Genomic DNA, 17,338 nt, shown 5'->3' on the forward strand with positions numbered 1-17,338 from the left:
ATTCTTCTCTCACGCTCAGCGCCTCGCTACGCTCATGGCGTTTTAAAAACGTGGCGCTCCCATTGAAAACAATTTAAAAAAACACACCAGCCGCATGAAAAAAACGCTTTGATGGACACACGGCCTAAGCGTAAAAGATTACTATGGAGTGTGGGTGTCACCCGATATCATCAAAACAAAATTTCATAGGATCCTCATTTTTTGTCATATCAACCTGTGATTTGGAAAACGACTTGGTCAGACTTTTGGTTTTCTTGCAAGGAAAGCACAGATACACACTGTAAATCATCATGACTCACAAACACACACTGATCTTACTGTCTATATGAGGATTCATTAAACACATATTCTGACGTGTTATTTCACTGACAGAAGTTCAGCTGTAGTATTAATGTAATTGTTATACAATACACAGACACGAAGAGTGGAGATCCAAGCGCAGCTTTATTTGACAGTAGTCCAGAATCAGTCAATACAGCAGGCAAAGGGTCAAAACACATAAACCATCCGAAAACAAACACAAAGCAGGTACTGCAGGAAAACAGGGAAATGCAGGAAACTGAGGGTCCAGAAATGCAGTGGTAACATATAAAAAATTAAAACCTAGCAATGAATGACAGAGTGAAGTAAATTTGTGATGATGAAACAGGGCAGAGGATTATGGGTAGTGTAGTCCATCACAGAGTAACATGTCTATGATGGAGAGCCCACTGGTGGACAATCAGCACTTCAGCTGATGACTGGGACAGTAATGAAGAGAAAATAAGAGACTATAACAGAAGTCAACGACCTATGGCACAATCGCTGGCACGTGACGTCAGTAAAAGTGAGAGAGGTGTATGTGTTTCATTCAGATAAAGTTCCTCGTACCTGCATCCAGATCTACATCTTGAGGTAATCATTCCTCATAGTAACTCAGCTTGTTTTATTAAGTTAGGAATTATAAATACTATTAAAGTGCGCAGCCCTGATAAAACATTAGCGTGACCACTGCGCATCACACTCAACTCGTCAAGTTACTGACTGACAGTTTGTTCCGCTGTACATAATTAATGCTATAAATCTCAGAGATATTCAACCAAATATATAGAGTAATTATTAAACATCCCACACACATCAAAATGACTGATACATGTGGAAACTGTTCATGGATACGAAAGAGGGCATTTTTTCACATTCTAGATGAAACTGGACAAAATGCATCTGGTTGTTAAAGACACAAATGTAAATTATACTCTTCCTAAAATGGTAAAAAAAATAAATAAATAAACATGTGAGAGTGTGTTATAACAGCTCCTGATACACAGATATAACAGCGCTATTACAGTAGTTTCTGCGCTACGCATCGCGGAGAGAAGTTGAGCATCTCGTCAGCGACGTGAAAACTGAAAAGCAAATGAAACTGAAAGTTCAGCGTCACATGCTGAAGCTCAACACACAGTCGTCTTCATTAAAAGTAGTGACACTAAATTATCTTTCCAGTGCTGATGCCGCTTCTATGATCTTGAAATTGTCTGATGATAAATAAAATTAAGCTCATATCTTGCTTTCTTTAACGTGAACTCAGTGATGTGAAGTTCAGTGTAAATGGAAGTTTTAACGGATAGCGATCCAATCAGAGTGATTAACTCAGAAACTTAAAAATGGCCACTTCATGACAACAAAGTTGCCAACCCCTTCTCTATAACATCTCACTGTTACTGATTTATCATACAGCTCAAAGCATTATGGGTAGAATCTCTCTACAGTCTGTTCTGATTCGTCAACACAGTTTCACTGATCCATTATAAACACTAAACCCAGGATAGAGCGGTTGAGTGAATGTGGTCTGGACTGTGTGGATGAGGCTCATTGTGTCAGAGACGCTGTAGAAGGACAGAGTTCCTGCACTGTGATCCACATACACTCCTATTCTCCTGTTGATGGACTTAACAGGGAGTTCAGTCCCTATCTTATTGTGATAGAATGAGTATCTGGAGGAAGAGCAGTACAAACTCCAGGACTGATCATTATATCCAAACAAACACTCATGACCCGATCCCTTCCTGCTGATGCTCTTATATGACACTGATATACGCACATATTCTCCACTCCACTCAATCTCCCAGTAACAGCGTCCACACACACTCTCTCTACACAACACCTGAGGACGCATATCAAATCTGTCTGGATGATCAGGATACGGCTGATCTGTGTCAGTGTAAGTAATCACTCTGTTCCTCTCAGACAGACGGATGTATTTATTCACTGTGTTCAGATCCAGAGTGAACTGATGGGAATCTGATGGAGAGAAAAACATCAGAATCAGGAATTATGAATCTGTCTGATCTTTTATTATAACTGAACTCTTCATGTTCAATATATCAGCAGTGTCTCAGTAGTCACCTTTATTTATTTAGCGCTTTGATCAATACAGATTGTTTCAAAGCAGTTTTACAGTGATAACAGGAAAATAATGCAACAAAGTTTGTTTCGTCTGTACAGCAGATCTAGAGGAAAATATTGTCATTGTCCAGCTTAAGTAAGTTCAGTGTTGATTCATTTCTGATGTAATAAAGTTATTAATTTAGTTCATTTATCTATACAGCCGCTCTGGAGAAAGCAGTGATGTCATCGTCCAGCTCAGTTCAGTTCTCATATAATGGTGTCAATGCAAGAAGAGCAATAATATGGTTTACTAGTTTACCAGATATCCTGTGCAAATCATCATTTACATCAGTGTATCATTAACTGTATATTAATGGTTATTATTCTGTGTTTATTATAATTATGCCTAATATATACACCATTCAAATATTTGGGGTCAGTATGATTTTTTTGTAATAATTTGATCTACAATGTTTAGGTATTCTAGGCCTATTGTTGGTGATTTTCAGTGCTGTAGCCTTTGGCAATCTTGAGCTTTCTTTAAAGGGGTGGTTGAGTGTGATTTCACTTTTCTAACTTTAGTTAGTGTGTAATGTTGATGTTTGAGCATAAACAACATCTGCAAAGTTACAACGCTCAAAGTTCAAAGCAAAGGGAGATATTTGCTTTTAAAGAAAAGGACTACAACAAACGGCTGGTAGGGACTACACAACATTCCTCTCGGGTTAGTGACATCACTAACCCTAGAATTTACATAAACCCCGCCCCCGGGAACATGCAGTCCATGTTGAGAAGAGGAAAAGTTGTTGTATAAGAGTGCATTTGTGAGTCAGCTCAAACTTTAGCATCCATCTTTTCACATGCAATAGAAAGTCACTCTGTGTGCATCTCACAACAGTTCATATATGAGCAATTTATAGATTTATCATGACAGAATATCCTAATTGAAGATAGTTAACTCCACATCAGCAACATAAATTCATCAACTAACCATTCAGAGACGTCCTGTTGCATTCTACATGTTGCCACTTCTTCTTGAGTCTCTCCATCCTTATCTGACTCCGTGTAACATTAAATGCAGAACAGTTTCTGTCATTTTAGTGTGTCTGCGTGAGGTAATAGCAGCTGCTAACAGACACGAGCTCTTGAAATCCCGCCCTCTGCAGCAGCTCATTTGCATTTAAAGGGCCAGGCACAAAACGGTGCGTTTTTGCAAACCCTCAAAAAGTGACAACTTTAACTTGCTATATAAAAATATCTGTGGGGTATTTTGCGCTAAAACTTCACACACACACTCTGGGGACATCATAGATATATTTTACATCTTGTGAAAAGGGCATTATACCACCCCTTTAAATTTCTATCCGTTTCCTCAAACGTTAAAGAGATTTGTTAAAAAAAATCATGTTTAGGATAAATCCATAGAGGAATTTTTACAGAAGAGATTTCAGTTTCTCTTACTTTCCTGAAGCTTTTTTACTACTGTGATTTTACCTCTAAATCTTGGATGAATGTTTTTAATTGGTTTTCAGTGAAAAATAATTATAGTTATTCATTAGTTTTAGAGGACATCCTGTTTTTGAAGAATATGTTGAATCCCCCGATTTACATCTTTGTTAAAGTCACGAGTCAATTTGCTTTTGCTTCCAGCGCCCCTCGATGTTGAGAAACACTAATTTACATGATCAACTCTAAAACTCTTCTGTCATGTTTTCTTTCACCTTCTACAGGAAGAACATGAAGACACTCAGTGAGTTTCTCTGCTGGTTTTCTTAGTGACTTACATTGTAGGAAGTCGTTCCTGGTTCTGGGAACAATGTTGGTGAAAGTGACTGTGGAAATCAACAGACATGAAGAGTGTGATTATCATGTCGAGAGAAAATGATCCCTGCATCCGTTCCTAAGACATTTCTAATATGATCTTCTACATGATATGAGATGATGGAGGATCATTTCTGAGAGCTGATGAATCTCCAGGACTTTACCTCTGTCAGAGATCTTCTTCAGCTCCTCTTGGCAGAAATCCTCCAGTTTGTCTCTCAGCTGACGGACAGATTCTCTCACGCCATCAAAAGAGGAGAGAGAACTGAAGGGATTGTCATTTACGTCTGTAGATTCAGGAGGAGCTGAGAGAGACTGGAAACTCTACAGAAAACAGAAACCAAAGCTCATCACCTCCACACTTCATCAATAACCTGCACTACTGTCAGATTTCAGCGGCTCTTGTTGATCTTTAGCAGTGAAACTGGTGCCATCAAGTTCATGGATTTCACATTGTTATAAAAAAAAAGTGTTTAAATATTAATGAAGTTTTGAGCTGTTGCTGTCTGGAATCTCTATATCTTTCAGAAAATAAGTTTTCCTAAGAGATTTTCAGAGCTGAACTGCATTTATAAGTGCATCTCTTTCAAATGAAGAAGATCAGATGAGAGTCTGACTGATGATGATATAATAACCGAACACACAGATCAACACTTCAGTCAACGGCTCATTCTGCTCGCATGAAATGTTTCTCTGTGAGTCTCTTGCTCAAGTCCACTATGACCCTGTTCTTCTAGATCTCTGTTACCTGCAGGAAATGGATGTGATCCTGTGTGTGTGAAAGCTGCTCCAGCTCAGCGTCTCTCCTCCTCAGATCATTGATCTCCTGCTCCAGTCGCTCCAGTCGTCCTTCAGCTCGACTCACTGCAGTCTTTTCCTGATCTCTGATCCGCTGTGTCGCCTCAGAGCGGCTTCTCTCAATGGAGCGGATGAGCTCAGTGAAGATCCTCTCACTGTCCTCCACTGCTGTCTGTGCAGAGCGCTGTTAGGACACACATCACAATCACACAGTGGCTTCAGTGAGTCCTGACTGAGACGTCTCAAACTTCTCTTCTTCTCCAGACTCACCTTATGAGACGCCACAGCCTCTCTCAGCTGCTGAAGATCTTTCTCTCTCTGCTGGATCCTCTGCTGGAACGACCTCTGCGTCTCCTTCAGCTGGTGCTAAAGGACAAACCAATGACAGGAGAAACATTACATTAATCATCAACTAAACAGATATGAATCCAGTATCAGAGAAGTGGTGAGACTGAGGGGTTAAAGATCAAGATTATAGGTTAATTCATAAGTGCCAGTATAATTTCTTCAATGCCTAGTTTTATATGGATAGTTCACCTAGAAATATAAATTATTTATTTGTTTACTCATCCTCATGTCTTTCCAAACTTTCTGAAGACTGTCTCTGTTTCTAAAGCCCAAATCAAATATAGTGATGCATCAATAACCTCAAATCTCATGCATGTGACATCATGACTAATCATGAAGACTATGGCTCCAAATTTTTATGCCCTTCACTCACTATCTTCCCTCTGTCTTGTTCACTCAGTCATTGCTTACGTTGCACGAGTGCCCACTACTGGTTTAAATAGAATGCACTTGATCAATTAATTCACTATTGAGCTGGTGTCACAGTTCATGGATTCATTGACTCTCTCTCCCTGTGTGTGTGTGTGTGTGTGTGTGTGTGTGTGTGTGTGTGTGTGTGTGTGTGTGTGTGTGTGTGTGTGTGTGTGTGTGTGTGTGTGTGTGTGTGTGTGTGCGCTTGTGTTGATTTTGGCTGATCAGCTCATTAGCACCAGCTGTGGCTCTTCATTCTCGGCTGTCCCGTCTGTGTTCCTTGAACTACTCTTCGTTCCTCTACTGGTTCTCGGTTCCTGGCTTCCTGATCATTCCTGTGGTGACTACAGAAGATCTGGTGTTTGCCCACAATAAACAGTCGATCATTCGCTACTGAATCTGCCTCTATACTTCCTGACAGCTGGTTTATTATTAAACCCCCTTTTTACTTTTGAAGTTGTTTTATGCACCGTTCTATATGCATATGAGCTGTTGGAGAAAATATATAAAATATATAAAATATAAGTTGGGGAAAAATAGAATTACACAAACAAAAGTAAAGTCATTTTTATTTATATAGCGCTTTTAACAATGTAGATTGTTTCAAAGCATTTTTACAGAGATAAACGTATAATTTATGGTAACAGAGATTGTTTTGGCTTTATAGCGTTTCTTTAATAAAGTAATTTTTCAGCTAAAGTTATTTTTGATTGATTCGCTTCCGTCGCAACGATCATTTGTTATTGAATTAGGGGCCGCTAAGACGACACCATTCTCTCTACACAGACTTTAAACACGTGATAAACGCTGATGGCGTTCACATGCGCATTAAGAATTGGTTCTATAGTTATGTGCGTTTGAATATATGTGCGCAGGTTTGTTATTCCCTACAAATCAAGCCTAAACAAAGTACTGGTCTTTCCTTATAAATTTTGATACAGAATTTTATTTTATTTTGTCACTTCGGGGTATGTACGCGAAACGAATTTCCCGAAAACACTCTATCTGTAGAGTGGTAAAGGGATCCTCCATAGGGAGAGACTAGTTGGCACTTCAGCACTGCGTTGTCATCGGGTCCAGGCGAAGGTCCTTCATCAGATCTGGATACGGCCTGGATCCGGCAGGCTGCGGGAAAACCTCGGGATAAACAATGACACTAAAATTAGCGTAGATGCCATTCTTCTTATGATGTAACGAGTACATCAGGATTTATGGGAAGTGTTCCCGGTTCCGGCTGACCTGATCTATGCAGCCTAACATTGAATTATAGAAGTCTATAATGTATTATGTGTATGCTAGGTCAAAGAGATGTGTCTTTAATCTAGCTTTGAACTGACAGAGTGTGTCTGCTTCCCGGACAATGGTAGGTAGACTGTTTCAAAGTTTTGGTGCTAAATAGGAAAAGGATCTACCGCCAGCGGTCGATTTTGATATTCTAGGTATTATCAACTGGCCGGAATTTTGAGATCGCAATAGACGTGAAGGACTATAATGTGTTAAGAGCTCGCTCAAGTACTGCGGAGCTAAACCATTTAGTGCTTTGTAAGTAATCAGCAATATTTTAAAATGTATGCAATGTTTAATAGGGAGCCAGTGCATTGTTGACAGAACTGGGCTAAAATGATCATACTTCCTGGTTCTGGTAAGAACTCGAGCTGCTGCGTTTTGGACCAGCTGTAGTTTGTTTATTAAACGTGCAGGGCAACCACCCATAAGAGCATTACAATAATCTAGCCTTGAGGTCATGAACGCATGAACTAATTGTTCTGCATTTGTCAATGAGAGCATATGGCGTAATTTAGATATATTTTTAAGATGGAAAAATGCAGTTTTACAGATACTAGACACGTGACTTTCAAATGAAAGATTGGTATCAAATAGCACACCCAGGTTCCTAACGGACGACGAAGACTTAACAGAGCAGCCATCAAGTGTTAGACAGTATTCTAGGTTATTACGTGAGGACGTTTTTTGTCCAAAAATTTGAATCTCTGTTTTTTCAGAGTTAAGAAGTAGGAAATGACTAATCATCCCATTTTTTATATCAGCTATGCATTCCGTTAATTTTGTGAATTGGTAAGTTTCGTCGGGGCGTGAAGAAATATAGAGCTGAGTATCATCGGCATAACAGTGAAAACTAATGCCATGCTTCCTAATGATATCTCCTAAGGGTAGTATGTACAGAGTGAACAGCAACAAAAAACAAAAATATCAATAGCTACAAGTGTTATAATAATTAATATATTATACACTATTTATGTGATTAATTCTCAAAATAATTAATATATCATACACTTCAGTTAAGCGGGATCTGCTGTGACGTCACAATCAAGTTGAATTGTGGGATATAGAGGAGCTTGAAGTACATTAGAGTAGACTCACTCCCTCTGTCAAAATCGAGGGGTCAAGGGTCTGTCCATATAAACTTCCCTCGTCCACAAAGTGTAACGCACTTCAAAATGGCGACAGGGATTCCCAGAGAAGGAAGTTTGCGAGTGCGTATCTAAAAGTGGAGTGTAACACAGCCTAGTTTACCCCCCTTGAGTTGTTATGGATTTATTTTATGCTACCTTAATGTCCTTTTTGAAGACTGAAACTTTTGGACCCTATTGACTTTCAATATATGGACAGATGAGATATTCCTTAAAATACCTTCTTTTGTCTTCGTCAGAAAAAAGAAAGTCATACCAGTTTGAAATTACTTGAGTGAGAATTGAACTTGAAAACGATAAATGTTTGTTGGGTGAACTACTGGTGTAAAGGGTCCTATTATGCTTTTTTCCATGTTCATCTTTCTTTAGCGTGTAATGTTGCTGTTTAAGCATGAAAATGTCCCTCCAGAGGGAGTTATTCTCTATATCAGTGTCACTGTTTCTGAAATTCCGGAAACATTATCGTCTTGAATTTTCTTCCGGGAACAAACTGTCACAATATTTCTCAATAAATAAATGAATGCCCTGAATTACGTTAAATAAAGGAGTGAGGTCTGGTTGAGTCGTGTTAGTAGTGTGTTGAATGAGCCTGTAAATAATAATAATGGGATCTCTGTAAGTTCATACCTGTTTCTCTGTCCTCTGTGCTGCCGCTGATACAGTGTCGTGGTTTTTATGTTCATCCATCACACACAGCACACATATACACTTCTGATCAGTGCGGCAGAAAACCTCGAGGATCTTGTCGTGTTTCTGGCAGATCATCTCCTGCAGTCGTCCAGTGGCATCAGTCAGATTGTGTCTCTTTCCTTTAAACAAACTCTCATGTTGTTCAAGGTGATTCTGACAGTAAGAGTTCAGACACACCAGACAGGACTTGACGGCTTTGTGTTTTCTTCCAGTACAGACGTCACACTGCACATCTCCAGCTCCAGCGTAACAGTCAGCAGCAAGTTTAGTCTTCTTCAGTTTCTCCACCATTTCAGCCAGAATGGTGTTTTTAGCTAAAGCAGGTCTTGGCCTGAAGGTCTGTCTGCACTGAGGACAGCTGTAGACTCTCTTCTCATCCTCCTGATCCCAGTGGCATGTAATACAGATCTTACAGTAACTGTGTCCACAGGGAATGGCCACAGGATCCTTCAGGAGATCCAGACACACTGAACACATGAACTCATCCTGAGAAAATCTGGCTTCTGCCATTTTACTGCATGAATACAGAGACACAAACACACAACAGCTCAACGACACTTCAGTTTCTCTTTCCCTGAACTCTCGTGATTCCTGTTTCCTGGTTCTGTGTTTGAGTGCCGTGTGCAAAACAGGCGTGTCTGTAAAGCAGTGTGAGTGTTTATTAACAGACTTTTGTCATATATATATATATATATATATATATATGTATATATATATCTGTCAATAAACACTATTGTGAGTTTGTATGTGTGTGTGTGTGTGTGTGTGTGTGTGTGTGTGTGTGTGTGTATATATACAGTGCTTGGCTGAAATCTTCCTTCCACTCACAAAGAAAACACTTTTTAAACCACTCTCAGCAACACCACATTTGTACTCGCTTCTACTTGACCCACCCTGAATGTTGTTGCACTTTCAGCTTATAAAGTGGAAGCTCCACTCACATGGATTAAGCCGTGTTAACTCAACAAGTACAGATAGTTCTCAACCAGAATAACACCTCTGCCTTTCCCGTGGCGACAACATTAGGGACGTGTATTTGCTGCCGTTTACCGCTAAGTGGCGCTATAATCACAGACTTTGAAAAGTTAGAAAGTGAACAGTTCATTCTCAACCAGCAGATACATTCAAGTGAAACCATTTTAGTAAAATGAGTTCATAATCACAGTACTGAAATGACTTTATAATTTGCATAATTTGAATTTAAGTAACGTAAACGTTAACACTATGAGCTCTTATTTTTTTCTACACTAGAGGTGTTAATGTTTAACAGTTGCACAATTATGTAGCTATTCAACAAGAAGCAAGCGTGATTGTAACCATTTAAATAACAACCAAACTTCTGCTAATGATCAGTTAATATCCCAGTTATGTGCTCTATGAAATAATGGTTCTTATATGGCTCTTTGTCTGGGTAGAAAAGCACTATAAAATGTTACATGTAAAACATGTAGGTAAATTTGTATGCATTATTTAATTGTTTAAATGTTTGTATCATGAGCTATTAATTGTAGAGACAAATTTTTCTTTTTTCTTTTAAATGTAATCCTAGGCATAATTTGCGGGTGGGACGTGTGGAACATGTGCACAACACTTTTGGAAACCCTTTGAGGCACTGATCTACCTAAAACAAAGTAAACATCTCCAGTTGACTAGCAAATTATTATTTTCATTGGTTTGTGTTAAGAGGCGATATGGCCCTGGATGTGTTTTTGAAATCATGAAAAGTGTTCATTGCTCCTGTTATTAGTATAAATGGCTCATCTTCACACAGACGAGCGCTTCACAGACGGGTGAAATCACAAAACCAAATCCACACTAACAATGAAGCATGCTTTGATAGGCTTTGATAGGCTTGGGAGCTCAGTTGTGAGCGGGATAGAGTGGATAAAAGTAAATATAGTGTGCTTCGTCTCAGGAGCTGACTTGAGTTAGCTTAAAGTGAGGGAGGGTGCATTGTTTGCATTTGAATGTTGTGTAACGTTTTAAAACACTTAAAATGACACACAGTTACACTAAAACAACAACTGAGAAACACATTTTTCTCATCATAAACACTGACTAGTTCTAAAAACCTATACCCTAAATTAGGGAAAGACAACATTTTTACTTCAAGCATTTGGATAAAAAAAAGTAACCCAGCGTAGAAAAACATACAGACAAAACAAAATGAATACCTGTGGCCTCTGATGATACATTGGGATCTTATGAAGCGAAACGATTGGTCTGTGCAAAGTAATCTAATGTTGTAAACTGCTCCATTTTAAATGGATTTCTGTTACAATGAGTCTTGTGCTTTATGAAGCTTGAAAATAATGATTGCCTTGATAAAATGGATAAAAAAAAAAATTTGATATTAAAATATCTATATGGCAGTTTTCCCTGTGGTATTAAAAATGATACTGAATATTGATATTTTCCAGGTATCATATTGAAGTTAGTAATTCTAGTATCGTGACCACTAATTCATGCACTTCGTCAGTAAGGTAGAAGTGTTTTGTTGGAAGTAGCTATTTTCTACATAGATCTATGATTTGATAGATTGAATATATTTTAGCATTTCATGAAATATCACCGGCTAAAAAGTATCTAGTATCTAGTACTTTAAAAGTAGTAGTTTTTACTTTTACTTGCATACTTTTTGGACACCAGTACTTTTACTTGTAATTGAGTTATATCAGCAATGTAACACTATTGTACTTAAGTGTAACTTTCCAGTACTGCTTATTAGCCATTGTTCATTCATGGAAAGGCTCATTTTGATTTTTGTAGATATTTACTTCAATAGCAGTTATTGTTTGCATGTATCTGCACTGTATAGTGTCATGACAAAAACATTCGAAAAAATCCCTTGCCAACCGGCCAAAGCGACCGAGCATCACTACTTGTGACGTCACAACCCGAGTCGCCCATATATAAGGCTGTGGAAGTCTGCTCAGGTTGTGCACAGTTCACCTGTGGAGAACAAAATTGCTCAAATTGTATTCAATCTCTGCTATTAAAAGTGCAGTCGACTTGTGATAAAAGTTTGTGACAGAACTAGGGCTGGACGATATGGCCAAAATTTATATCACAATATATTTTTTAATTTCGGTCGGTCGATACAATATAATTCCGATATCGATATGAACAATATAAAAGCCTCAGGAAAAAATGGCAAGAACATACACAATGAATGTCTGTACCTACAAACTTCTGAAAAATTTATTTACCAAGTCTCTGAAACCTCCTCCTATAAAACTATATCATATTTTAGAAATAAAAATGGTACAAATAAATTAGGCCTATTGTTAATATTTTATTTGTATTTAGCCTTCATACAAACAAGAAATGTGAAATCACCATCAAATAAACATAAGACTCAACTTATTAATATTAATATCTTTAACTTTAAACTATAGGCTAACATAGGTTGATTATATTATTCTTATAGATTGAAAAAAGTGCTTCAGCCAGGATAAAGAATATGAAAAGTGCTCAGAGTTGCTAAAAAAAAAAAAAAAAAGTGAGCAAAAACAAAAACATGTTGTTGAGGGACATTTTGAATGTTGATGACACCCTGAAATTCATTTTGATTGATGTATCTGAATGTAGTGTTTACATGAACGCTAAACAAGTGATTGGGTTGATGTGCGCGTTTATGTCACAGTTAAGCTTCAAATCGGAATTGATTTTTTGACATGCGCACACTGCACAAATAGAGTTTCCAGCTGTTTGCACATAACTATTCTCCTACATTGATTCTTTATTTGTTTTAAACAGCAGACTTAATATTTATCCATTTCTGGTTGACGCCATTTGTGTCCGACAAAGCAGTCAGGAGAGAGTTAGTAACGTTAGATCAACGTTGGAGGATTTGAACTTGAAAAAGGGTGTGTGTACTGATGTCTCTCCGCGGTTAAAACAACATTCCTTCTTCTGTTCATTCATGTTTATTTGATGCTATAAATTAACTAGAAGGAAGAGATGATTGGTTCACGAGCAGGTCCGGTGACATGCCCCCACGGAAGATTTTTTTTTTAAATTAATAACCCCTGAAATTATGACTTCTGGTGAATATTGTGGAAACTAATTGATACATTTAGATAAATATATTTCATACATTATAGCATATTATAATACAACTTCTAAGGCCTATATATTTATAGAATAGCAAAGTAGGCCCAATCAATATACAAGACTGAACCACATAGATGTGAAATATAAAGGCTATCATGATCATTTTGCCAACAATGAACCATGGATTTGTTTAGTTTATAATACGTTTTATTTTTAACTTAAACAAATACAACATATAACATTCAAAGCTCATCGGTTTAGACTGCATTTGAAGAAAAATAAACACAACAGTTTTCTGTAGCCTTGTGCGAACTTATTCAATAGAATTAGACTTCTAGAATGTTCTTTCCAATATATATTTTTAATTTAATTAGACAACAATTTAAGGAAGTGTAGTGCAAATATCTTTATATAATTATACTTCCATTATAGTTAACTTTCTTTCCAGTGCAAAACAATAATACATTAAAAAAAAACAGCTAATAAAGAAAATATAAAATATTGCACTCAAATACTGCATTCAAGCAATACAACACCTGTATGTATGCACATGGAAAATCTCACAGAAACAAATAAACCTCCAGACTAAGCACATTGTGCAGCAATTTTTTCCATGTGTACTTTTTTTTTTATTTCTTGCAGCAGCGAGTAGTTGTTTGTCCTGTAGAGCTGCACTGTAGAACTCTGTACAAGACATCTCATAATTCAGAGTGATGATCAGCTCACTTTTTATTAGTCCAACTGAACATTTGTTTCGTACATCAGACCATTTATTTTTCATTGTCGAGAACACCCTCTCCACATACCCAGTGGAAGATGGGATGCTGAGGACAAAGAACACCACCGCAAGGATGTTCGGGAGATCAGCTGCCTGTAGAACTGCCATCCACTTCTCTGCTGTTCCCTTGGACACCCAGTCATCATGCTCTGTGAGATGCTTTAGAATGTTGTTGGCAGTAACACACTCATCATGAAGCATATCCATGGAGATGTTTTGCCTGCTAAGCAGGTGAAGCTGCTCAATGATCTTCTCCATGCCATCATAAGAGATCCTCCCAGATGTCAGAGAGAGGGGCTGTAGATGGAAAAGCCAGTTGTCTTCTGAAAATTTTTACCATTTTTGTATGTACATAATGGCAGTGTTTAAGAAGGCTGTAAACTCCTGTCTGGCAACATCAGCATCAGATGGAGAAAGACGCTGAAGCTTTTGTTTAGTTAGGTAGCCATAGAACCCATCATCTCTTCTCTGAGATAGTTTTGTCAGAAAAGAGTGCATGATGGCATAGAGGTCAGCTGATGTGGTGTCATTCCTCTCCAGCTTTTTGACCACTTCTTCAAAGAGGGTCAGGACGTTGTTACAAAAGAGGAGATACACCTCCACAAGATCAGGCTCGTCGTCCTCAACACCAGCAGCATTGCTTGTTAATTTCAGCAATGTTTGCAGGTGCCTTGGACAGTCAACACCCATGCTAATGAAACAGGACTTGAGAGCAGTCCTTTTCTGGAGCAGGCGACTGATTGCAGGGTTGAGTGACAGCCATCTGGTCACCACATGGCGCATGACTTCATGGAACTCGACATCACAAAAGGCACAAAACTCCTTCAGGGACTCTCCTTTTTGCAGAGATGGAAAAGAAACTGTAGACCTTAGGAACTACATTTTCTATGTCGACTGAGAGCTGATCCAGGGCATACTTTATGGTGTTATGGACAATATGCGCATGGCAGTTGCCTCTGAGGAGATCACTGTTGGAACTTTTTAATTTTGAGAATACTGAATTGTGGATTCCATAATTGACATTTGTATTGTCTGCGCTGAATGCAGACACATGATCCAAAGTCAGGCCCAGGTGTCCAAGAGAGCTCCGAATTGTAGTGACTATTCCCTCAGCAGATTCATCTGGATTTTCAACAAAATCTATCAACTTGTTCATGACCCCGCTCTCTGCAGTGAAAAACTGTACAGCCAAGGGAAACATATTGCGATTGCCCTTGTTAGATGCATCAGTTTGAATAGAGAATGGACGTGCATTCTCAGCACTTTTTAATTTGTTGATCACCTCCTGTACTGCCTTTGGGGCAAGGACTTCTGTGACTAGTGCCTCTGCTTTTGTTCTCCCACAGGACATCTTCTTGACAATATTAGAATCGCTCAGTGTTCGGTGACAGAGCTTAAGCCCACAGTCAGAACGGTTGTAGCTCAAATTGTGTTTCACTGTATGATATACATGTGCTAGCTCAGATTTGTAAGCCTATGCTTTGTGAGTAGGCTTAGTTACATGAACTATTTGGTGGTTGGACTGAATGTCTGTAAAAGTCTATCTCTGTGTGTGTGGTTTATACATAGGCCTATTTTAGGTTAGGCCTACCTAAGTATTAGCCTAAGCCATACAGAAAAAAATAGATAGCCTATATTGAAATATAGCCTTTTAAAGTGTCAAAAATAAATTTAAAGTGTCATTTGAATAAACTTTGCTAATCTTCGAACCCCCTTCAAAGACCCCACCCTTTTTTAAACCTTGAGCTATCTAAATGTAACGGGGTATTTAGCCCGTCGTGTAGGGGAAATGGATTATGGCTGCCCTGGAAGTTTGGACAACGAAAGGATCTTTGTCCCCGGTCCCCAAACTTTTTAGTCTCGTTACGCACTAATGTGTGTATGTTGTTTCTTACCTTATTGTGTTAGAACACTAAAGATTGACAAGGGTAGGCTTCAGGTATGGTAATGTAACACGGTGGCTTCCTGAAGTGAAATTGCATATGTGAGTACACAGTGTGATATACTCCTCCCTCCCCAGATCTAATAAGGTAAGTGAGACTCCCCCACTCCCTAGCAGCTCTCAACAAAAAGATACACTGTAATGAGTGTGAAAAGCAATTAAAATTAAACAATTTATTCTTTTAGATTTATTTTTCTTATGATTAGTTATTTCTTCTGTCTAAGTAAAGGATTAAATAAAATACTATAAAATTTACAGTCTTTGTGTGGTCTTTTGAATTCACACCAACACTTTCAACACAGAACGGTGGAGACAATGAACATATGAACCGTTGTGCCGTTCTTCTTATATTTATCACGCAGTAAAAATGAAAACGTAAACGTAGCCAACATTCTGTGTTTGCTGGGTCTACAAGCTCACAGTCTGCTTGGCCTGCTGTCTTAAGTTCTCGGATGATGCTGAGTTGAAACTTCAGCAGCCTTAATTAAAACCTGCAGCCTTTGGAGTCAAAAAAGCAAAAAGAGCTGAGGTGAATATTTGCCCAGAATAGCCATCAGCAGAAACTGAGGAGAGTCTGGAGGCCATGCAGAAAGCTCTGCTCTTAGATGTCTTTTTTTTTTTTTTTATGATCTAGCATAAACAAGTGCATTACATGGTGACGGTGCGTGCACACTGGCATAAAGTGAGCGTGTTCAGTTCAGTTTTCATGCATGAATGTAAAGCTCAGCGTCCATAGGAATTAATTGAAAACGCTCGCTTCACACCATGGTGCACGCATCATGTTAGCGCCGGTTAATGCAAATGTATTTGGAGGTTATGTGCCGTCATTGTTTAGTGACGTCATTGTATGTTCCCGGAAAAATGAAGTTGTATGGTCTGTGTCGGTCACAGCGCCTTTTAATTTCTGTTTTTGATCCGGCAATTTACATTTACATTTACATTTATTCATTTAGCTGACGCTTATATCCGAAGCGACTTACAATTGCTATATATGTCAGAGGTCGCACGCCTCTGGAGCAACTAGGGGTTAAGTGCCTTGCTCAGGGACACATTGGTGTCTCACAGTGGATTCGAACCCGGGTCTCTCACACCAAAGGCATGTGTCTTATCCATTGCGCCACCACCACCCAATTATTTATTTTCAAATTTAGCACCGGGTGTAACGGAAGTTAAATTAAAACAGTCAGGAACAGTCTCAGTCAAAAGACAAATGTTTATGATATTCACTAAGTCTGGGCAAATAGTGTCAAAAATGTTGTTTAACAAATCTTGAAGGCAAAAACGTCATAATGGAGAAAAGGTTGGTTTTAATTTTAGGGTGATTTCTCTACATGTCTGTAATAACAAACCAACTCAAATTCAATTAGTCATATATTCAATAAGTCCATATTAATATTACTAAGTATTGAATTAAATGCTCTTAAGTAGCCTAAAATGTATAAGCTACAGTTGTCTAAAAAGCAATACAGTATACTGTATAGGCATAATCTCACACTTTTTTCTTTTTCATTAGAGGTTCTTAATATTTTCAACACATCATTGGACAACATTATGTATTTCGCAAATAATTAAAGTCTGAATTATTCTGACATCATTTTAATTATTTGTTTATTTTATGTTATTTTCTATCCACTTTTGTGATTTTAGACAGCATGGGACTTCTGAATGGGACTTTTATTTTGGCGATGTGATGTC

At 38.2% G+C, this 17,338-nt stretch overlaps 1 protein-coding gene across 2 annotated transcripts; it reads right to left on the bottom strand.

Moving 5' to 3' along the window:
* Positions 1-425: 425 nt before the first annotated feature.
* On the bottom strand, positions 426-9,461 carry LOC309497356 (tripartite motif-containing protein 16-like). 2 transcript variants are annotated; one of them, XM_082167590.1, is made up of 6 exons: positions 8,805-9,461; positions 5,257-5,346; positions 4,937-5,170; positions 4,353-4,512; positions 4,152-4,199; positions 426-2,280 (listed from the first exon to the last, which is right to left on the bottom strand). In XM_082167590.1, exons 1-6 carry the CDS (start codon positions 9,375-9,377, stop codon positions 1,763-1,765), a joined length of 1,623 nt encoding a protein of 540 aa, XP_082023716.1. In that variant the 5' UTR covers positions 9,378-9,461; the 3' UTR covers positions 426-1,762. The 2 variants fall into 2 exon arrangements, with proteins under 2 accessions (XP_082023716.1, XP_082023715.1); XM_082167589.1 differs by having other exon boundaries at positions 5,257-5,352; positions 8,805-9,460.
* Positions 9,462-17,338: the final 7,877 nt, after the last annotated feature.

The sequence above is a fragment of the Leuciscus leuciscus genome (genome assembly GCF_965113295.1).
Source record: "Leuciscus leuciscus genome assembly, chromosome: 4".
In the NCBI taxonomy this organism is placed as follows: domain Eukaryota; kingdom Metazoa; phylum Chordata; class Actinopteri; order Cypriniformes; family Leuciscidae; genus Leuciscus; species Leuciscus leuciscus.

Coding starts and splice junctions, on each gene's coding strand:
- LOC309497356 (XM_082167589.1), bottom strand. CDS start 9,377: ATGGCAGAAGCCAGATTTTCTCAGGATGAGTTCATGTGTTCAGTGTGT. Junction 5,171..5,256: donor AGGCTGTGGCGTCTCATAAG/GTGAGTCTGGAG, acceptor GTGTCCTAACAG/CGCTCTGCACAGACAGCAGT. Junction 4,200..4,352: donor GAAGAAGATCTCTGACAGAG/GTAAAGTCCTGG, acceptor TGATTTCCACAG/TCACTTTCACCAACATTGTT.